General features: G+C 41.8%; 3 protein-coding genes across 13 annotated transcripts in view; all 3 read right to left on the bottom strand.

Annotated features, from left to right (window-relative positions):
• The window catches only part of ehbp1l1b (EH domain binding protein 1-like 1b), a 36,114-nt gene extending 22,417 nt beyond the window's left edge, over positions 1-13,697 (bottom strand). For 6 of the 11 annotated variants that reach the window (XM_049591390.1, XM_049591391.1, XM_049591397.1 and 3 more), the window contains exons 1-12: positions 12,339-13,697; positions 7,380-7,437; positions 6,360-6,455; positions 6,085-6,138; positions 5,809-5,987; positions 5,454-5,572; positions 5,217-5,306; positions 2,819-3,571; positions 1,139-1,204; positions 881-1,039; positions 515-763; positions 241-397 (exon numbers count right to left, since the gene is read on the bottom strand). In XM_049591390.1, coding sequence (XP_049447347.1) covers positions 241-397; positions 515-763; positions 881-1,039; positions 1,139-1,204; positions 2,819-3,571; positions 5,217-5,306; positions 5,454-5,572; positions 5,809-5,987; positions 6,085-6,138; positions 6,360-6,455; positions 7,380-7,437; positions 12,339-12,442 — 2,084 coding nt within the window. In that variant the 5' untranslated portion in view covers positions 12,443-13,697. The remainder of the gene's footprint in view (positions 1-240; positions 398-514; positions 764-880; positions 1,040-1,138; positions 1,205-2,818; positions 3,572-5,216; positions 5,307-5,453; positions 5,573-5,808; positions 5,988-6,084; positions 6,139-6,359; positions 6,456-7,379; positions 7,438-12,338) is intronic. The other 5 variants (XM_049591394.1, XM_049591399.1, XM_049591401.1 and 2 more) reach the window with 5 other exon arrangements.
• Positions 13,698-13,944: 247 nt separating this feature from the next.
• fam89b (family with sequence similarity 89 member B) lies at positions 13,945-19,226 on the bottom strand. The gene is made up of 2 exons (XM_049592175.1): positions 18,435-19,226; positions 13,945-18,133 (listed from the first exon to the last, which is right to left on the bottom strand). Exons 1-2 carry the CDS (start codon positions 18,687-18,689, stop codon positions 17,879-17,881), a joined length of 510 nt encoding a protein of 169 aa, XP_049448132.1. The 5' UTR covers positions 18,690-19,226; the 3' UTR covers positions 13,945-17,878.
• Positions 19,227-19,362: 136 nt separating this feature from the next.
• Positions 19,363-21,883, bottom strand: znrd2 (zinc ribbon domain containing 2). The gene is made up of 4 exons (XM_049592174.1): positions 21,823-21,883; positions 21,196-21,347; positions 21,013-21,097; positions 19,363-20,844 (listed from the first exon to the last, which is right to left on the bottom strand). The coding sequence occupies exons 1-4, from the start codon at positions 21,836-21,838 to the stop codon at positions 20,408-20,410; spliced, it is 690 nt and encodes a 229-aa protein (XP_049448131.1). The 5' UTR covers positions 21,839-21,883; the 3' UTR covers positions 19,363-20,407.

Here is a 21,883-nt window from a genome sequence, read left to right as displayed (position 1 = left end):
GCATCTTTTCCAAACTGTTCTTTAAATCAGTCATGCAATTTCAAGCAGGCAGCCCATCTCAAAGTGTAAAGATGTGCTCTCTTTGCTTGAGTCTGTGTCTATGTTTCTGCCACCAGTCTTTATGACGCCTCTCGAGCCCTATGGTCGGCTGACACATTCTCTCTTCACACAACATGTCCAAGGATCCAAACCAAGCAATCTAAATTTAAACACTCATGTGATTCCATCCCATGACCTCACCTGATCCTTGCTGGTTCAGCTTTGTTTTCTGTGACGGCCGCCTTTGAATCCTTGGCTGTGCTGATGTTGGCCCCTGCCTGGTTGTTATGAGGAGAACCGTTGTCTCGGCTCACAGGGCTCGGAGTTGCTTCCTTGTCTACCTGGGGGAACGTCGAGCCTATGAAGAGCAAAAGTGAAGACAGACTATGAAGTTTGCACTATGAGAAAGAAAGGGGAGTGTGTTTAAATTGTTAAAAACTGCCTACAAACTACACATTTTTAAACATCAGTGTACCTGACTGACAGGAGCTGATTAGAGCAGGAGGTGCAGAGGGAGAAACAGCGAGCTTAGCGTGAGGAGAGGAGAATAAAACAGAGGTGGAAAGAGAAGAGGAGCGAGGGGGTGAGGAACGTGGAAGGGAAGCAGTAAGTGCTGGAGCCACAGGGTCACAGAGGGCATCAAGGTCAGGACTGCTCAGCAGAGGGACAGGAGTGATGTCACTACCAGATGTCAACCATGCCTCCTGCGCACCTGCAGGAAGCACTGAGGAAGGACGGGAAAGGTGAGGTGGAGAGGGAAAAAGGAGAGATCAGATGAAGCACATTTAAAGGAGCGAGTGAAATGATAGCGAGAGATGACCAAGAGAATAAGAGGAGTTACCATATTTTTCACAGTGGTTATCAGACTCTGAGATAGAGGGGAGAGATTTGGGGAGAGGAGGTGTCAAATCAAGAGGGGGGGCATCAGCGGCAAAAGGAGAGGGAGAGGAGGGGCGGGCGATTGACTTGACAAGCTGAGGTCTGAAAATGTGAGAACGGCCTAGTAGAGAGGACAGAGGATAAAAGACATGATAAGGAAACAGAGATGAGATGAAGAGATTTTTAAATTTACATCTCTATCTTTATTCTAACGACAGACCAGAAACTGAAGTCAGAGCATCTGCTGTTTGAGCCTCTGGGGGGCGCCGTTGATGTGAAACAGGAACTGAGGAGATAAAAGGAGGGAAGACAGAGGAGTGATGAACAAAAGAGGAATAAAGAGAAACAGATGTAAAGTCAATGAAAGGCAAAGAGTGAAAGAGGAACAGCATGTTTTTTTATATCATGCATTTTGCTTATTGTATTACAGAAGTGATTGATAGCTGTCAGGAACAAACATGAGTCTGCTGCAGTCTCAACAGTGATTAGTGGTGTCAGAGTAACCAAAATGCAATTACTATAATATCATTAAGGAGTCTAAATTCAATATTTAATTTTCTTAATGTTCAATACTTCCAAAAAGGTTGTTCTGTAATTCATTCTCACAGAAAAATACGGGTTTTGTAAGAGGCAGTTAAGCACAGTTTTATCTTCAATGTTTTAGTATTATTTAAGTACATATAATTGTCATGGATATTTTGAATAATGAATTTTGGCTAGACTATGCTAAGGTTATGTTTATTAGAAATATTCGTATTATTGCTAACAGGTGACGGGGTGGGTGTAGATACATTTAAAGCTTTTGGATCAGATGATGCTATGATCTAAATCTTCAAATATACCTTCACTGAATGTTTTCCCTGCCTCCTGGGTGTGTGAGTAGACAGGTTTTAATTCACAAGAAACATGGATTTCATTAACACGATTCAAAACTGTGGCAATCCCAGAGGACTAACTGGCCTTTGAACTTTGTAACAGCTACTCCAGTGACAGTAAAACCACTCAAACAGGTCTGCAGCATCAAACTGACTGAGTTCAAAAGTAAAAAGGCAAAATATGGACAAACAAACTAACACCAAAACAAGCTGATACTAAATTAGCACAACTCAAGTGGCCACAAAACTTTCCTTTGTTCATGTTGCCAGAGGCACTGCAGCACTGACTACACATTAAGATGTTTAAAGGGGAAGTTCAGTCCAGAATCAAATACATATTTTTCCTCTCACCTGTAGTGTTGTTTATCAGTCCAGATTATTTTGGTGTGAGTTGCCGAGTATTTGAGTTCTCTCAAATATAACTGAACTAGCTTGTGGTGCTAAAAGCGCTAAAAATACATTAGAAAAACTCAACAGCAATGTCTCTTTCCAGAAATCGTGACCTGGTTACTCAGGATAATCCACAGATCTTGTTGTGAGCAGTTTCATCCTGCCAAATGTATCACCGCACAGAAGGAATCGTGCATCTACTCGTGGATGAGAGGCTATTAGATTGCGTTACATCTCAGGCCACAGGGGTGCCATTAATGTTTACATTTCACCCTGTCACAAGCACACACCCCTCTCCCATAAATAGAGGCGCACTTCCTTCTGCACAGTGATTCCGTTGGTGGGTGCAGATTGGTAGAAAAAAGTAGCTCCTACATGAAACTGCACCAGTCTGATTTGATCTGGGGTTGAGCTGTTCCTTGAACTCTGATCTAAACTCTGATAGCATGACAAACTGATCTTCCTCAGAACACATCATACTGTACATAATTAGTATGCTGTTTCTGACTCCATGAAATAACACAGGCATGACTCTAAATCATGTGAAACACGAGGTCAAACTGGACCATCACACAAAAGGAATCAGTTAGTGGAAAGCATGCAGCATGCCTGTCTGCCAGCCAGCCTGCTGATACCTTTTCCTGAGCCTGACTGGAAGATTCTGGGCAGAGAGGGTGGCTGAGAGAGAGTCCGGGTGAATGGAGGGTGAGCGGATGGAGGCTCAGAGGACAGGGTGGGATTTAGGGGAGAGGAGGATTTGGATGGGGGGAGATGGGAGGCGGTGGAGATGGTCTTATGGGTGAGAGTGGTGGATACAGTGAGAGAGGACTTTTGTGGAGACGTAGAGGGTGGTGTTATGATATCCTGGGGTGATGACAATGCAGGAGAGGGAAGTTTGGGTGGAAATGAGGTGATGCCTGTTTCAGGGGCACTGGGTGGCTTAGAGAGCAGTTTAGAGGGGGTATCTGAAGAAGCATTCAGGGGAATAGAGGGCGCTGCTAAAGACGGCTCCTCTGAGGCTGCAGGTGAAGTGGGCAAAGATTCAGAGCATATGGGAGACAGAGGAGGAGGAAGGGAAGGAGAAATGTTTTGGGAAGCATTGGAGGATTTGGCAGATACATCAGAAGGGGCATTCTGAATTGAGGGAGTAGGTGCTGTAAACTGGGAGCTCGGAGGTTTAGGTAACAGGTCAGAGGAAGCAGGAGCCTCAGGGAGAAGAGGGTTGGCAGATTTTTTATGCTTGGATCTGGGTGAGGGCTGAGGGGAGGGGGAAGGTTGGATCTCTGACTGCACAGGGGCGGTGGTGAAGGGGTGTCGGCTGCGACGGGGCGAGGGACGAGGAGCAATAGGTAGAGGAGGGCGGGAGTTGATGCCATCACGCCCACCGGCTGGATGAATGGATGGATGGATGGATCAGTGGAAGTAGGTTTTTGCAGACAGAGAAATGATGAAAAAGACAGAAGGAAGAGGTCATGAACTGAGAATGAAAATGAAATGCACCGTGATTTATTTCTCCAATTAGGCGTTAATGACAGTTGACAATCTGACTTGCAGCCTGTAATACATTTCAAGTGTAAATGCATGCATATCACTACATTTACTTGAGTACTGTACTTCACTGCAGTTTTGAAGAACATGTATTTTACTTGAGTATTTCCATTTTCTACTGCTTTATTCTTCTACTGCCCCACATTTCAGAGGGAAATATTGTATGTTATATTTTACTTAATGTATCTGACAGCTATATTTACTGGTTAGTTTGCATATTTTGCAGAATACAAAACGTACACAGTTTTTACAGCAGGAATCATTATCAGTGAAACTCCTTTTATCAAGTAGTTACAGTCTAAAATTTAGATTTTTTTTTAGCATAAAAGTGTGAAAATGTCGGGACAAATATGTCAACCTATTCTCATGCAAATTAAGTAATTTCAAAATTTTCTAAAATCAACTTTTAATAAGTGAATAGTGCTGACACCTGCCTTAATTTGCCTTGTTTATGGACATAATTGCTTATTCTAGAATATGAAAATTCGGCTTTTAGGAAAGAGTGGTGATTTTTGCAGCTTAAACTCCTCAGCATTTTATAAACATCTTGACCAGCAACAACAAAAATGTTGCTCACATTAATACATCGGAGATAATAATCCTGTTATACATTGGACAGTATGAAAAAAGGGACAATCTGCGTAACGAGTAGTTTTATTTTTGATACTTGAGTAGTACAATGTGTATTTCTTATGGACTATTACTGTAAGGCAGCAGTACTTGTGCAGCTACTGAGTCCAAGACAAATTTCTCTATGGGGACAAAGTATACTGTATCGTATTGTATCGTATCGTATATCGTATTGTACTGTTTGAATATTAATACTGATGTACTTTAACTTCAAAAGTAAAATTTTGAATGCAAGACTTTTACTTGCAACAGAGTATGTTTTGTGCATTGTTTTACAGTTACTTCTAAATGACCTGCATACTTCTTCCACCACTGGTGCATGTTGCGATAACTAGGCCGTACATTTTATTTTTAGCATTTCCTGCTCTCTTTGTGTATTCTTTTTAAATATTAGCATTTTGTTGCTCTGCTACTGTTGTACAATCTAAGAGATACACCACAAAGATGTACAGTAAATGCAGCAATAACACTCTGAAAGGACGATGAACATGTAATTTCATTCATTCTACAATAAGACACAGCCACGGTGATATGTGGTGCTGTTACACTTTTTTAATACTTGTTATAGTAACGTCTCTCTGAACACAACGCCCTCTATGTGCCATGTTGCAGCTGAAGCTTTTCATGTCTCCAAATATACTCCGCTTAATCACATGATTCTCATTCCCGTTTAATGTCTGGATGAGAAATTTGTGGCATGCAGAACAAATGGCATGAATGTGTGAGATACTGTTATATAAACTGAGCCTCCCAATAACACAGAGGAGGGGAGAAAGCTCCTGCTCACACCTCCTCCTCTCTGGCAGGAGAAACAAACAGCAGCAGTGGGTGAAAGACAGGGAAAGAGGAAACTACCTGAGGCTGGGAAAGTGGGTCCAGCGGAGTCTCGCTTGTCAGGTGGAGGGGGGGCAGGGCGATTCGGGCGGGTTAGAGTGTGTGGAACGACTGACGCGGCCAGAAAAGGAAAAAGAGTGAAGCAGAAGGAGTCACAGGAATAAGAGAGGAATAAGAAGGCAGAGGGGAAGTAATGTCAGAGGAAACTTCACAGTGAAGATCAGAGAGAAGAAGCAGTGTTTGTGTGAGTCTGTCTACCTGTAGCAGTGCCAGACTTCTTGTCCTCCTCTTCATCGCTCTCATTGAAGTCGTCCAGGTTGCCAATATCTGTGGGTTTGACGCTCATGAGGCTGGCCAGACTCTGCATGTCTTCATCACTGAGGGACAAAGACACAAGAGCGAGTATTTATCACACCATCATCACTTAGTGATCTGTCATGATGTCCAAACAAACAGGAAACACTCATTATAATAAATAATATGTATAAAATGTGGTTGCTACATTTATTACTTGCAACAAGTGTAAATCAATATATATATATATTTATATATATATATAAAACTTAGTGACTTTAATTTAGTAAGTAGCAGCAGAGGAAACAAAATAACTCACGTGGCTTTCCCCTCTCGAACAAAGACACAGGACAGTGACAGCTTGAGCGTCGCTTCCACCACTTTGACAGACAGCGGCTTCAGCTGGAGCGTCAGGTCAGTCTGGGTTGGCGTCGGACTTGCAAACCGCTTCAGGTTGATGTCTGCTGACGCCAGCACCTTACGATGCCCCTTGTTCTCCTATACATGACCAACAGATACAAACACAATTAAGTATTTTGAATCATGTCCATTTAAATACTGAAAGGAAGAGGAGGAGTAATCAAGAGATACTTACACCCTCAATGACAAAGGTCCACTCTTTGTCCTCAAACTCCTCGGCAGTGGCCTCCTAAAGACACAAGAACAAACAATAAAATTTGCGCTGATTCATTGGCTGCTGTAATGCTGCAGTTTGCTTTTGGAATTAATAAAGTACTCTGAACTGGGCAGCATCGTTCTTCCAGTGACTTTTCCCGCCCCGTATGAAAGGTGCTTGTTTACTTTTCTCCACTCATTCATTTCAGCTGTTTGCAAGTGTATAGTGTAAACAGTGTATTCTGGCTTTGGTACCTTGAAGAGTGTAACAGAGATGTCGATGTTCTCTGGAACAGGCCACACCACCATGCCCCTGTAGGGGTTCTTGATTCCAGGCTGCCAACTGTGGAGCTGTATGACAAACAACATTAGAGAGACTGTTAGAGGAGGAAGAAGTACTCAGATATTTTACTTCAGTAAAAGTAGCAATACCACTGTGTGGAAATACTCCATTAGACGTGAAAGTAAAAATGTCATTTTCAATTTTATATCAATTTTACATTCAAGTTTCAGTTCTGCAAGACTGCATGAGACCTTGCCACTCCCATGTTGATTCCCCGTGTCAAAGCCAGATGATTATTCACACACTGAATGCCCCGCTGAGCGTCATGCACGTCTCCCTGACTTGCATTCACTGGTGACAGTCAGCCAGGTGACGACAGTGTTTGCCCTGAGCCTCGGCATTGTTTGTCATTGTTGTGAATTAAACCACGATTGCATGGTTATAAAAAAGGTAAATGACCTGAGATTGTGGAAGGGAGTGTGCTGGTGGAGGAGCTCAGACAGTTAGGGGGGTGGATACACTGGGGGATGGGGAGCCAGTGGAGGTTATGAAGGATGGGGGTAATGAGAAGACGAGCAGCTGAATTATGGATATATTGTAGATCCTTGAGAGTTGGGATGGACGGAGGTGGGTGATGTTTCTAAGATGGAAGAAGGTTGTTTTGGTGATGTGTTTGATATGTTGGTCAAAGGAGAGGGTTTGATCGAAGATGACACCAAGGTTACAGAGATGGGGGGAGGTGAGCACAGTGGAGTCCTCGATGGAGAGGGAGAAGTTTTGGGTGGACTTGAGAGGAGATTTGGGGCCAATGATGATGACTTCTGAATGTGAAAAGCAACTAAAGCTTTAAAATAAGTATAAATAAGAAGAAGTACCTCAAATTGTACTTGAATAAATGTACTTAGTTACTTTCCACCATTTGAGACAGTGTGTGTGTGTGTGTGTGTGTGTGTGTGTGTGTGTGTGTGTTTGAGGTGTTTCAGTGGTTTCACCTTGGAGCACATGCGCCTGTTCCTCCTGGTCCACACCACTCTCAGCTTGTCTGGTTGCCTATAGACACACACAAAACACAGATCAAAACACAGAATGACGTCTCGCCGCGTGCAATATTACTGATGACACAAACTGCTCTTCTGCAAAGAGGACACAACTTTAAAGGAAAAGTCTGCAGAGTCTGAAAACCATTTTATCAACATTAGTAACTCTACAGAACAATAAATGTTTGAATTATGCCATGATGTCTCCAAACAAAGTGGATATTAAACAAATGAGACAACATAAGATCTAATAGAAGGTCCTGTGAGACACAGCAGGATAAAAATGCCTCTGAGTCAAAGACAAGGCACTGATGTGTGCGTGTAGGTGTGTGCGCTTGGGTGTGAGTGTTAATGCAGACGGCTGTGATCACACTGATAAATCTATGAATGTGTGTTCAGCCTGTGTGTGTATTCATGCAGCTGCTTATCTGTAATTAGGCTTCAAGAATGTCTTTTTATATATGAGTGTGCGTTTCCATTGTGTTTTCTCGGTCCTCTGCGCCACAGGAAGTGAAACTGGAATCACGTGACCTGAGTCTCTGTGAATGTGAGGCGTGCCTTTTCACAGGAAGTAGGAACCCCCTTTGCAAGAGAACACACAGACCCTAAATCACATACTGGTGCATAATAACAAGCACGCTTCAAACCTCACGCTTTACAACCATGTTCTTTAAGTTATTAATAGCATTAGTTTATAGATACTGAATATAATGTCTCAAGTTGCAGTGTATCAGTGTTTAAGTATAGCCAAGAGGGTGTGTGTACATCTGTTTATGTGGTATGTGTGTTAGGGGGTCAGGAGTGGCATCAGAAATAGCCGGACGGGCACAGAGAGAGGGAAACGCAGGGGAGAGAAGAGGAAGAAGAAAAGAACAGCACAAACACAAAACAAGAAAGTCTGATCCCAAACACAAAGACACAAACACACCTCTTAACCAGTGAGCTCAGTAACAATGTGTTTTACACAGGCCAGCATTAGGGGTGTGATTCGGTTAAGTAACGTGTAATTACTGTAACCGTGGCTGGTGTTTTGTCACTCAGCAGACAATGGTTATACTCCACTGCAGACTAAACTGAAACATGCCACCCATGCATGTTGAAATGCTGAAGATTTAAACAGCATTTAGTGTTTGTGATATTACTGTAAAAACAGAGCTGATCCCATACAGACAGGGAAATTTTGTCATGTTTGTGTCACATTAAACATTCCTCATGTTACTGTAAATATAGCCTGTTACTAAGTCCTTAATTATGTCTGTGTCACCATACTGTCAACATCTCGTAATTATTTTCTGACTGTTGTCATGTACAAACTGCCGCGCCATCTTATCTTTGGCCCCTCTGTATTTTTATTTCCTTTATCCAGTTATGACGGAGAATATCTTGTGCTTCCAGCAGCTAGGTCTTTTTTTGACAGTGGAAACAGGTTGGTTGCTAAGGCAAACTTTTTAGCAAATAGTTGCTTATATACAAATCCAGCAGTTATGGAGCAACGTTATTGTTCATTTGGAGTTGAGTTTGTGACCACCTGATGAATGTAAAGGCCAATATTCTCTCTCTTTTAGCTGCTTTTGGTCTCTACCGACACTCTGTCTGTCTGCTGTCTGGTGCTGAGCAGGTAATGTGCAGTGGGTTATAAAAGGGAACTACATCCATTTATAAAAATGCAAACATGTTATTATTCCTATGATGTAAGACAGCCCAAAAATATGAGTAAACTTGAACGCCTCTCTCCCAAATCCAAAACTAGAGGGCTACAACTTAAACTTGTGATGTCATAGGGTGTAAAGTCTGGGGCAATGAATTGGGAAAGATGTTGCAGATGACACTGAGAGCAACCAGGGGAATGTTCTAAGTGTATAGGTACATTTTCTGTTTCAGATTTGAAGACATTACAGTAGAATAAAGCTCATTTACATATAAAAAAGACAACAAACATTCTCCCATTCATTGTCTATGGAGCAGCTCCAGACTTTATACGTGAACTTTCCTAGGCCATGGAAATAACATATTGAAATTCTGTCATATGATACGTTATTATATATTGATTATAGCTTTAAATATTTAATCAATACATTAGGAATACATCATTATAGTTGCAATGTTAACAGTGGAGTTACAGTTGCCAATCATCTCGGAAATTCAAATTCAACATGTGCATGTAACAGATTTGTGTTGGTGACAGTCTCTATGAAATCCAAGGGTCTCAAATCATAGCTCTGAATTAGACTCACAGCACAAACTCAAGCAAACATACACGTAACTTTTGAGACATTTCCAACCCCCCTTGTGGCCAAGCTTTCTTGCCTCTGATGTTTGATGTGATCTTTAAGTGTCAGTAACCTTTGACCCCGAATACAGAGTTTAATCACATGAGAACTACGTTTCAACAGCAACACATGCCTAAGGTAATATGACTGATTATCTCCAGTCTTTCCTCACTTCCTCCTGTCCTCGTTCTCTCTGAGTCCTGACTTTTACCTCCCTGTTTGAGCAGTACAGTGGTAAAAGGCTTATAAACTCTGATTTCATCACATGTGGGAGTTGTCACTCTTTCTAAATCACTCTGTCCCTTCCCTTCTCTGTGTCCAGACAACACGCTGCTGCTGATCAAACTCTGAAACTTTACTGACAAGAGCCCTCAGTCTGTGTTTCTTATCGTGCTGCTGTAAGGGCACTTACACAATTATTCCAAACTTTGATGTAACCTGGACAGATAAAAAGGTGAAGGCAAAAGTTTAAAGATACTGAAGAAACATCTGTGCTCGTGTCAGAGAATACTGTAATTTATATGTTGAAGACTTCCAAGATGAATAGAGCCCAGAAGAAATCAAGAATGGAAGATTTAATGGTGGAGATATGACTCCCTAAAACTTGTTATTTATTTTTTCCGTTCAGTGTTGTCAGTGTTGTGTCAGAGCAGAATAATGCTCCACACTGCATCACCTGGCCACCTCCCAAATGTTTTGTACAACAGGAAATTGCACAAGAGGGGAAAGCCCTACAGAGCTTGAGCGCTGTAAAGTAATTTGACTGCATCTTTGAAATGAAATAACATTGAGATGAGTATAGTGATAAATGATTAATATTGAACTTAAAACTGAATCTAAAATGCAGCACAGGCACTTGGTCTGATTGCCTGCATTTGTGTACATTTTCAAATTAAATAAGGAATGGCAATGATCATAAAACACCAGCAAGACACTGATTATACTGTGGAAGTCCATTTGTGCCAGACTGATGAAGAAAAAAAGAACCTTTAAGTCATTGTAACGAGAATCTGTTTTAAAATAGTGACATATTTATCTCAGAATAGTGACTTAGTATCTCATACTATTAGAGACTTTCTTAAAATAATGACTCAGTATCTCAAAAAGGACATAGTATCTAAAACTATTGAGAAACATAGATAGGTAGATAAACATAGGTACTAATAAATTAGTACATCAGAATAATGAAAAACTTTCCTAAAATAATGACTTATTTATCTCAAAATAGTGACTTAGTTTCTCAAAAAAAGACTTAGTATCTAAAACTAATGTGAAACAATTTTTAAAAATGATGAGTTAGTGTTTCAAAATAAAGACAAACTTCCTGAAATAATAACTTATCTCGAAATTGTGACATAGTATCTCACAATAACGAGAAACTTTCTTAAAATAATGACTCATTTATCTCAAAAACAGAAACTTTGTATCTCAAAAAAGACGTAGTATCTATGAATTTTAAGAAACGTTCTGAAAATAATGACTTAGTATTTTAAAATAATGAAAAACTTTCTTAAAATAATGACTCATTCATCTAAAAATAGTGACTTCTCAAAATAATGACTGAGCATCTCTGAATAATGAGAAACTTTCTTGACATAACGACTTGTTTATCTCAAAATAGTGACTTTAGATATAAAATTAATAGGTTACTATCAAATAATAAGAAACTTTCTCAAAATAATGAGAAACTTTCTCCACATAAAGTCTGATTTATGTCAAAATAGTGACTTTGTATATAAAAATAATGAGTTGGTATCAAATGATAACAAACTTTCTCAAAAATAATGAGAAACTTTCTTGAAATGGAGACTCATTTATCTAAAAAATAGCAATGTAGTGTCTCAAAAAATGAGAAACTCTAAGTGATTACTTTTTTTTATCTCAAAATAGTGACTTTGTATATAAATTAATGAGTTAGTATCAAATAATAAGAAACCTTCTCAAAAATAATGAGAAACGTTCTTAAAATTATGACTTATTTTAGTCAAAAATAGTGATGTAGTGTCTCCAGATAACGACAAAATTTCTCAAAATGATGACTTAGTATCATTTCTAATCATTTTGAGACAACCTACATTATCTTGAGACACTAACTCACTATTTAAGATACTGAGTCATTATTTAGAGACACTGACTTATTATTTTTGAGAAAGTTTTTCAGTAAAATGACTAACAGGATCTTTTTTTTTCATCACACTGACATATATGAGCTTCCATACTAAGCAGATTGTTCAGTATCATATTAGTTACATGTCTGCCAATAACGCATAGTCTTTTACAGATAATGTCTTTACACAAATATTGATTTTAATATCAAATTATTCTAATATAATAGAAGTCTAAAGAAAATGATTGTCTGTTTACTGATTATTACTGCCTCTCTGTAACACACAGACCCTGTTGATAGGCGGGGTTGGGGATCGAACCCACTATCACTCCACACAGCGTACATGAGGGACGCCCTCATCATCCTCTGTGTAGCGGAAAAGACCCGCAACATGAGCATGGTCACAATGGAGTCTTACAGTCGCCAATAACACACTAAACAGGTCAGTTAGGGAGTTATTTACACGTCAAACAGTGAAAACACCTTCATATGGGACATGACAGCAAAGTCTACGTGTAACTTTATCTCTGAACTCACCATTTCTTTGTACACTCCAACACCAGTTCCTGGTAGGAGGCAACAAACTGAAACTTTGAAGCCTTTTTACCGACTCGCTGCAGTCTCTTCCATACCGAAGTCATAACTTCCTCTGGTGGTGGAAATAAAACTACAACGGGGGAAAGAAAAACTCCTCTGCTGCGCAACAATAATCCAACTCAGCTCCTTAAAAGGTCCTCTCCTTATTCTGCTGCTGCTCCTGCCGCTGCTGCCCCTGATGATGATGATGATGATGATGAACTTCACACAAGTTGCGACTTGCGCTCATTGGAAATAAGTTGAATCACGCTCACAAACGTCGCCATGTACCGAGCACAGAGCTGGGAATTAAACCAGAAGCAAAGAGGAACCGATTCCGCCCTGCTCGCTGTCATTCAGCCTGAAACCGCCTGATATGAACTCCAGCTAAAGTTTCAACCAAACAACTGCAGCAGCTCCTCATTGACAACTTGTCTCTCTGTGTCTGGCAGTGATCCACATGGAGACAACACCGCTTAGTCAAGCCTTGTTATAATATATGTCCGCCTGCCTCGAGTTCACCCTCCCTCCTTCCTTCATTGACTGTACTGCCTGTAGCAGACAGACAGGCAGAGACAGAGACACAGAAAGAGAGAGAGAGACAGGATATGCAAAGAGAGTCTACTGGTGATGCAGCAGTATGCAAAGGTCTTTATCTGGCTGGGTCTGTGTGAAGCCACTGAGGTGACAGTCTTCAGCCATACCTGTAGACTTTGATCCTGACTGTCTGTGTCACTGGAACAGGCTTATCTGACCATTTCACTTAATCAGCTCTGCACACCCAGGTCTCCTGCAGCCGCATAACCGTGCAAGCTCTCATATAAGCCCCAGTGCTTCAGCATGAAATACATACAACACATTGTTTTGTTAAACTGAGCTCATAGTTAGAACTCAAGTCACTTCCTGAGCTTCAGTTGCGTCACCCAGTGGCTTCCAGAAATGTGTGTTTCATCCAGTTAACTAGAGAGGAATAGTTTCCAAGGAGAGGGCCAGTCACTGTGTGTGCGAGTGTGTGCATGTGTGTGTGTTTTCAAGCTAGGTCAAGGCACAGGGATTTTCCTCAGTGAGAGCAGGAGTGTATTTTTAGGTGGGGGAACAGGGATGGATGGATGGACAGAGGCAGCTGGGGTGGAGGAGTGTGGCGCAGCAGCAGGGGGAACAACTCTCTCATGACTCAGAGTTGGTCTAATATTACACTGTGGGTCCAATATTCAGAGGTGCGTTATTACTCCAGGTACATACAGCATGTATAGCTTCCTGTATACAGCATACCTCCTTGTAAACAGACCTGAACACTGTACGACTGCATATATATATATGATTGTAATCTAACACAGACCTTTGTATTGTAACATTAAAAGAATAGTTCAGATTGATTTGAAGTGGGCTGTATGAGGTGCTTATCTATAGTCAGTGTGTTACCTGCAGTAGATGATGGAGAAGCAGCCCTTTCCGATGGGGAACTGAAGCAGTTATACCACTGTCTTCAAAGCCAGTGGTAGACCAGCAGCTCCAGTTTTCAATGAGGTAAAATTATGGTTATTACCAATGGAGTCTGGTTGCTTTAAAGAGAGCAATATAACTTCTTCAGTTCCCCTTTGGAAAGGGCTGCCTGACAGCACAGTAAAGTGGTTACATTTTTCTAAATATAGCATTAAATTAATCATAATAATAATAATTTTATTTGTATAGCACTTATCTAAAGAAGGTTACAAAGTGCTTCACATAGTGCATGAAAATAAGACGACAATAACAATGCAATGTTAAAAAAAAAAGTTAAGATCTGAGAAAAAATAGTGTGTACAGTGGTAGAAAATAAAATAAAAGGAGATAAAACGGGGAGGAGAAAGAAAGAAATTACAAATCATGCATTAAAAGGGAAAGCTTTCCAATTAAAAAAAATGTTTTAAGCAATGATTTAAAAATGGGTAATGAGCTAGCCAGCCTAATCCTGTCAGGAAAAGAATTCCAGAGCTTCTAGACCTTGATGACAAGAGCCCGGTCACCTTTAGTTACCACCCTCGATGCAGGGATGACTGGCAAGTATAGTACCGTGTCAGATGCTCACAGAATTACTATAAAGAGAATACAGATTATTGACTGTTCTTCAAAGACACTCTCCATCCATCCATTTTCTAACCGCTTATCCTCTTGAGAGTTGCAGGGGGGCTGGAGCCTATCCCAGCTGCCATTGGGCGAGAGGCGGAGTACACCCTAAATGGCAAAAAATACTCTGTGATATCCTCCTGGGACCCTGCGTACTTATATGAAGACATTCTGGGTTTGCCGCACACTACACTTCATTCTGCTTAACTTAGACCTGTTGTCCTTGTTCATGGACACTTTTGTGCCATATAGTGGCAGCAAAAGCACAATACACTCATCCATGTAGAAACAAGATGGCCGCCATCGCTGCCAAGTCAGTCTGCAACCGATCCAGACACAGAAGTGGACAAGATACAAAACCTGATCAAATTTTATGGTTGATACTAGCAACAGTAACAAGCTAAGACACTGTTAATTACGATGTACTCGTTTGAGAACATTGGGACTTTATTATCAATGATTAGCGACAGTAGGCTTGAGGATCTCAGGTCATGACTTGGAGCACAGGTAGTCAGAAGCTCAGCTATATAACTGGGGGCTAAACCATGTTGAGCTTTAAAAGTTATTAAAAGAATCTGAAGTAAACTGGCAACCAACAGGGGGAGGCGAGAATTGGGGTGATATGTGACTTATGATTTGTTCCAGTTAAAATACAAGCTGCAGTATTTTGTACGAGTTGAAGCAAAGCTACTGACGATTTACTGAGGCACGTAAACAATGTGTTACAGCAGTCAAGGCGCGAGAATACAAAAGCATGAATAAGCTTTTCTAGGTCAGGAAAAACACAGCTGATTTAATTTTGGTAATATTTCCTAGGTGGAATTAAACTGTAGAGTTCCTTGCTTAGTTCCCATTGAGGTACTCCTGTCTGCTTCTCCAAACTCAGGGCGTGCTGGCCATCATCTACTGTAGGTATTATACTGTCTACAGATAACCACCTCATACAACCTCACTTAAGATACTGTTCCTTTAAAGTGTCGACAACTTAAGTTAACCTTATGGTCCTTCCCAGCTCTCACTGTAGTGCGCTAACAGCACTTACAGTAACTATGTGATGTATCAATAACAGCAATAGCTAACAGATGGACAACAAAAAGACAAAGAGAGACAGAGAAAGACAGGAGAAAAACTGAAGAGACACAAATAACTAACAGGTGAGAAGACATGCATGGTGATAAAGAGATGAACACACACAGTTAAACAGTCACTTAGCCTGTGAGAGACAGACAGGCACACAAACGCTAACAATAACCACAACATATGTTGATTATAAATAGAGAACAGCATGAGACTGTCTGCTCAGACATCACTCCCCTTCGTCCCTGCTCTCCCCACAGCAAATGGTTTTCCCCACTCTGTCGCTGTCAGCGTGAGCTCAGAGGAGGCAGGTCTGCAGGAGCTCCCTCTTTCTCAGTTGGAGACAGTGTGTCCCCTGTTGGTCACATGTTGCAACATCAACCTGGGAGTATCTTTTAATTCAAATACAGATACAACTTACAGGACTGTGGTGTGCACTGTGGTTTTATTTTAAGATATAGATACAAAATGAGTCACTTTAATGACTGTCTAGAAAACTAAAGTACATGTAGTGAGATAAGTGATTTAATACAAGAGTATTTAACTGTGTCCACTGGGCAGACTGTACCACTTCGCTTCCTCAACACAGAGTTTGATAGTCGTATGCGCTGCATAGTTATGAAAGTTTGGTCTTAAAAAAAGCAGTGATTCAAAGTTGGAAAATCCACTGTGACTAATTAATATTGCATTATGGATTTGGCTTCATTTGAACACTATCTACAGATAATACTGAAAAAAAGATCAGGATTATGAGCAGCACCACCACGTAGAATGTAAAACGTAAAGGTTAGAAGGCAGCTGAGCTACAGAAGTGACTGTGCACAAGTAGCTTGTAATTCAATAGGAAATGTCAGGTTGCAGAGATTAAGAGATGTCTCTGTTTTACAGAATGACAAGCTTAACATGAATCTCAAAATAAGTCCTCCTCAAATCTGGGTCAGAAAAATTAGTATACTGTCAGATGCTCACTCAATTACTGTAAAGAGAATACAGATTATTGATTGACAACATGTCTGATCTTCAAAGACACTAAATGGCAAAAACCCCTCTGATATCCTCCTGAGACCCTGTGTCCTCATATGAGGACATCCTGGGTTTGCTGCACATTATACTTCACTCTGCTTAACTTTAGTCTCGCTCACCAGACCGCTGGGCCAAGTCTCACTTTAAGATTGGAGAAAAAAACGTCCCGGCTGCTTGTATTTCTTTCAACCAATCACAATCGTTCTGGGCGGTGCCACAGCAACGGTGCACTTGCAAAAATATTGCCAGGGGGAAACAGGTTTTGGTCTAACACGCCCACAAAAATATCACCTACAGGATGCGAACCATGGCAGAAAAATGGCTACATCCCTGCAAGATCAAACACCGCAAAAGTCAGTAAAGGACGTGTTGAAAACTGCTACACAACTGAAGGTGGTAGGGCGGGACTTCAGCGGGTGGCTCGTTCCGCCCAATGAGAGGCTGATCTATGCAGTGAACTTCCGCCTACTCAGACTAGCTTAACTTAGACCTGTTGTCTTCGTTCATGGACACTTTTTTTGTGCCATCTAGTGGTAGAAAGAGTGCAATACACTCATCCATGTAAAAACAAGATGGCAGCCATCTCTGCCAAGTCAGTCTGCAGCTGATCCCAACACAAAAGTGGTCATGATACAAAACCTGATCAAATGTTATGATTGAAACTTGTTTGATATGGCAACACATTTGACCAATTGTTACCAACAGTAACAAACATTAACAAGCTAAGACACTGTTATTAGAAAGTACTCATTTGAGGAAATTGGGACTTTAAGGTCTCAGGAATTTACAGAACGGGATCCTGCAAAGTCTGGAATGATCAGGAATCCACTAACATTAACATTAGATGTATCAAAAGTGGAATCAGACCTGATCGTACGATAATTCCCAGACCGACTGCACCCAGCTCAAATGTAGTGACAAGCAAGGAGCATGTAGTCGCATGAGGAGTATGCAATGAAGAGCAAAAAGCCGATAATATGTGATCTCACTGGTCTGTCGTGATTCTTTTCTCTATTACTTGCCCTTCTTCTTGCTGCAGATACACAATTAGTGGGAAATTTGACACTATAGTAGTGCAGGATTAGGAGCTAATGAACAGCCAGTCACCAGCTGTATTGCAGAGCAACTGATTTTCTGTCATTTGGTTGGACCACAGCCAGAAAAACAATCTGGACAAAGAAAGCATGGCATAAAAACCTGTGTAAATATGAAGGCATTAACTTAGAGAAAACAGCACACACATAGTGCATGGAGCGTGTGTGTGTGTGTGTGTGTGTGCATATACAATATCCTCATCAGGGAATATGAAAGGAGTCTTTAATCCACTGGTCCCTGGAGTTGCTGCTGGGTGGAGGCAGAGACAAGGACGAGGAAGGCGGGGACTGTGAGAGAATGCCTGTCTCCTCCTCATCTTCATCCTCCTCCTCCTCTGAGGATCCATTATCGGCACTGAGCGAAGACAGAAGCGAGGAGCCCTTGTACTCCTGGATGGCCTCGTGGAGGGACCACAGCTGGCACAGCAGGGACATGTCGAGCTGACGCAGACCGACCTGTTGCACAGAAACACAGCATATGTGCTCATGCCACCAAAGAAGGAGGGCATTGAGTGTGGGAGTTCATTTCTCACCTTGAAAAGTAGCTTGACAAAATAATCTAATCTCAAGCAAAGCCATCACTATGACAACTGAGAAAACTTTATCCAATGACCCAAACTTTAATGTCTTTTGTGGATTATTTTGTCCAACTCAGAAATTATAAAACAGGTTTTCCTTGAACAGAACATTGCAATTTTAATGCTTTTAAGACATACCGTTATATAGATAAAGGAAGGATATTCTTAGGCCACCTTACCATCTCTTTTCGCAGCAGAGCCAGAGCAGCGTCCAGTCCTCCAGGTTTGCCGTGACCGCGCACCGCGTCCCCGCCGCCCCTGCTGATGTCGGCCTGGATGCGCGCTCTCTTGCTGTGCACCTTCTCGATGTCCCGCCACGACCCGCCGCTGGAGTTCAGGATGCCGCTCAGGCCTCTGGGCAGCGGCGGCAGCCCCTCCACAGACGAGACACCACCCACCGGACAATCCGCCGCGCAGCACCGACTCCCGTTCATCCTAACGCTGCACAGCTGATTCAACAAGAGACGCAACACCACACTTCAAATATGCATACAGTCTAATGCTGTCTCACCATCACCCAGAGGTGCTATTTTGTTCTCTCCAGCAGCAGCAACAGCGGTGTCGCGACTCTTGGACACAGGTTTTCACAGGCAACAGTGAGTCAGTACATCCCTGCTTTGTGGATGTGAGCAGGCTGCAGGAGAAAGAGTGAATTCCCAGTTGTCACGCTTCCTGGCTTTGTTGTGTTTCCTCTCCTTTGTGTAGAGTTCACCGACACAGACAGCCCCCCGGCTCCGCCTGGCGGTGACCGCGCCACGCCCCGCTACAGTCTGTGGTAAAGGGAGGCTGTCTGTGGCTGTTTGATTCATCTGGATCACTGCTGAGATGCAATTTACAGCCAAACCACTCTGACATCCTAAACAAAGCCATGATTGGCTGGACTGGAAGATGAATAACTTAACAACAGTAAAGAAACAATAAATAAATAAACATGCCTGACGATAGTGGCGACTTATGTTTAAACAAAGATGCATAAAATGGCAGCAGATGTAATGCACGCAACAATTCTTAAACATAAATGCACTTTACATGTTTAATGGTACTGAAAACGCTAATATTGCGTTTTGCATTTGGCGCCCTCTTGTGGAAAGAAACAAACTGCAGAACTCCTGAACAGGCAAAACTTTATTCAGGTGCATAATTAGAAAACTCTAACTGCCTTGAACAACACTGAAGCTGCTTTTATCTAACATGAAGTGCTGCCTATCGATGGACAGTGCAAACTTTATTTGCTCTAGATGGTTTTAACGAATAAAGAGTTATGAGTTTGACTCCTGAATGTTGCCCCCCTCTCATCTGAGCATCACTGAATCACATGACCATCGTCACCATCATGTATCAAATATATTTACAATAAAAACCTTACTGCCGGCACACAATGACAATCTTTGCATCAACGGAGAGTCAGAGACAAAAGAAATCCATCTGAATGTCAGACTGAACAGTAAATAGAAAAATGCACCTCTGATCAGAGGACTGGTGTTAACAATATACCAACAGACCACATCTTAACTGGTAACTTACAGACTAGTGTATTGTATTTTAGCACAGGCACTCTTGCTTGTGCAGGCAAACCTATAAGGTTTTAGCTTTTATTTGAATTTTCTCATTTGCACCATTTTAGATACTATGAATCAAAAACAAATCAGAAAAGGGATGTTTTCTTTTTCCCATGTGTCAGTGTGGTGGCCATTTTGGATTAACCAAAGCCAATCAGCTAAATACATCAGCAGTCTTTTACTGTAGAATGTAGATCAAATCATATTTTTAAATGTTTTAATGGGCAGGTGTTTTTAAATTCATACCAATGATGAATGTGCATTTAGAAATGTTCCGTTCTTATCATTACATCATAACTTACAAACTGACAAAAACTGTCAAAGGTTCAAATATTTGTCCTTAAACATATTATGAAACAATGCAACATATTTCCGACAGCCATATATGTATGTTAACTCAATAGCAACTTGCAAACTTTTCATTTTAATCCTATTTCAAGTGCATTTCCTGACCAGTTTTGAATTCAGCTTTATGCAAGGATTCAGTCTACGACAGATGCTGCAAAGCAGCAAACCAGAGTCAATATTCCAGGACAGAGGCAAGTAGAAACAGTTTTCCCATTAATCTAGGGTTGTAACCTTTTCCATGATGGTCACTGGCTGAGGTCCTTGAGGCTGCGCAGCGAGTTGGCACAGCTGGTGATGAGGCTGCAGAGCTGGATACTTGACTCCAGGGAGGCTGAACTCTGTAGCTGGTTAGTGGCCCAGCGAAGTTTGGTTAGAACAGCTTCCTCAGCTTCATGCAACACAGGTTGGAGGGCAGCGCTCTGTGGACTAACTGTGGGGCGGGTAGGTGGCAGAACTGGGGTGGGGGCAGTAGGTGGAGTAGAAGGGACAGCAGACGGAGGCAGGAGAGCTCTTCCCCCTGCAGCAGCCCCCTCACAGTGCTCCGGTCTGGGCTGAGGAACTGATGCACCTGCCTGACTGGAGCTGGGGCCTCCGTTGAGTTCAGGGGTCTGGGACAGTGCAGGGGACTGGGCTGCAAGCTGTCTCTCTCTCACTTGGGATAATGCTGCCTGCGCATTCAGAGCTAACAGAAAGGGAGACATGGTAGGAAGGGAGACATGGGGACAAGCACAAATAGCATTTACAAAAGGCTCAAGGTGTCAGGATGAAACAGAAGACACAGGAGAGACAGCTCCTGTGACAGCTGCTTTATTGATTACCCATGTGCATTAAACTTGAGTGTGCATATTACCTGGGTTGTCCTTGTCAACATCAGAGTCCAGCTCCTGACATGAGACACAGTAGTTTTTGTGCTGTTTGTCCTGGAGAAGAATCGTCTGAAAACACAAAACAAATATTTCAACACACACCTTAAGCCACTCCCTCCTTTCTATGATATTTCCGCAATCCCAGCATAAAAGTCCACTGAACTCACCCCACACACGTCACAGGACTCTCCCAGCATCTTGTATCCTTTGAGCAGGTAGTCTCCCATCAGCTTGCTGATTTTGTCTTGTCGCTCCCTGCGAGCTTGGATCACCTTCATCTCTGCCTCTGTTGGAGGCTCCCACTCAAAGTCCTCGTCATCTGGGGTCAGTAACAGAGTGCCCATTTAATTTAACTGTATTGCACTTACACAAACATTACCCTGCACAGTTATCCTCTAAAACTCAGTTTAGATGACACATATAAACAGCCCCCTGCACTTCTGTACCGTGTTCACGTATCTATGTTAGCACTTTGCCCATTTTATTATTTAGTTATCACGAGACTTTAACACTTATTACTATATTTGTTTACCACCTTTTCCCGTTGTTATGTTATAAAACGTGTTTTGCCGCAGTGCTCTGCTAGGAAATGATGATAAGCTAGCTAGCAAGTCATCCGGGCTAACGTCAGCTAACGCTTATCTCCACGGTGGTGATGACAAATCCACGTAAAAATAAAATAACACACGAAAACCAACTCCTAAGTGTACGAGGAAATAGTCCATTATCAACAGCACAGGCGAATAAGAGAAATGTCAGAGTTAGCTTGCTTATATGCTCCTAAGTTCACATACCTCCATTCAGAGCCATGTTGCCTCAGTGCTACACGTTGTGCGTGATGACGTCAGACTGCCG

This window comes from Epinephelus fuscoguttatus, linkage group LG12 (genome assembly GCF_011397635.1).
Source record: "Epinephelus fuscoguttatus linkage group LG12, E.fuscoguttatus.final_Chr_v1".
Classification (NCBI taxonomy): Eukaryota; Metazoa; Chordata; class Actinopteri; order Perciformes; family Serranidae; genus Epinephelus; species Epinephelus fuscoguttatus.
This window is presented reverse-complemented; position numbering and strand designations above follow the sequence as displayed.

Coding starts and splice junctions, on each gene's coding strand:
- fam89b (XM_049592175.1), bottom strand. CDS start 18,689: ATGAACGGGAGTCGGTGCTGCGCGGCGGATTGTCCGGTGGGTGGTGTC. Junction 18,134..18,434: donor CTCTGCTGCGAAAAGAGATG/GTAAGGTGGCCT, acceptor TCTGTGCAACAG/GTCGGTCTGCGTCAGCTCGA.
- znrd2 (XM_049592174.1), bottom strand. Junction 21,098..21,195: donor AGTCCTGTGACGTGTGTGGG/GTGAGTTCAGTG, acceptor TTGTGTTTTCAG/ACGATTCTTCTCCAGGACAA. Junction 20,845..21,012: donor TGTTGACAAGGACAACCCAG/GTAATATGCACA, acceptor CCTTTCTGTTAG/CTCTGAATGCGCAGGCAGCA.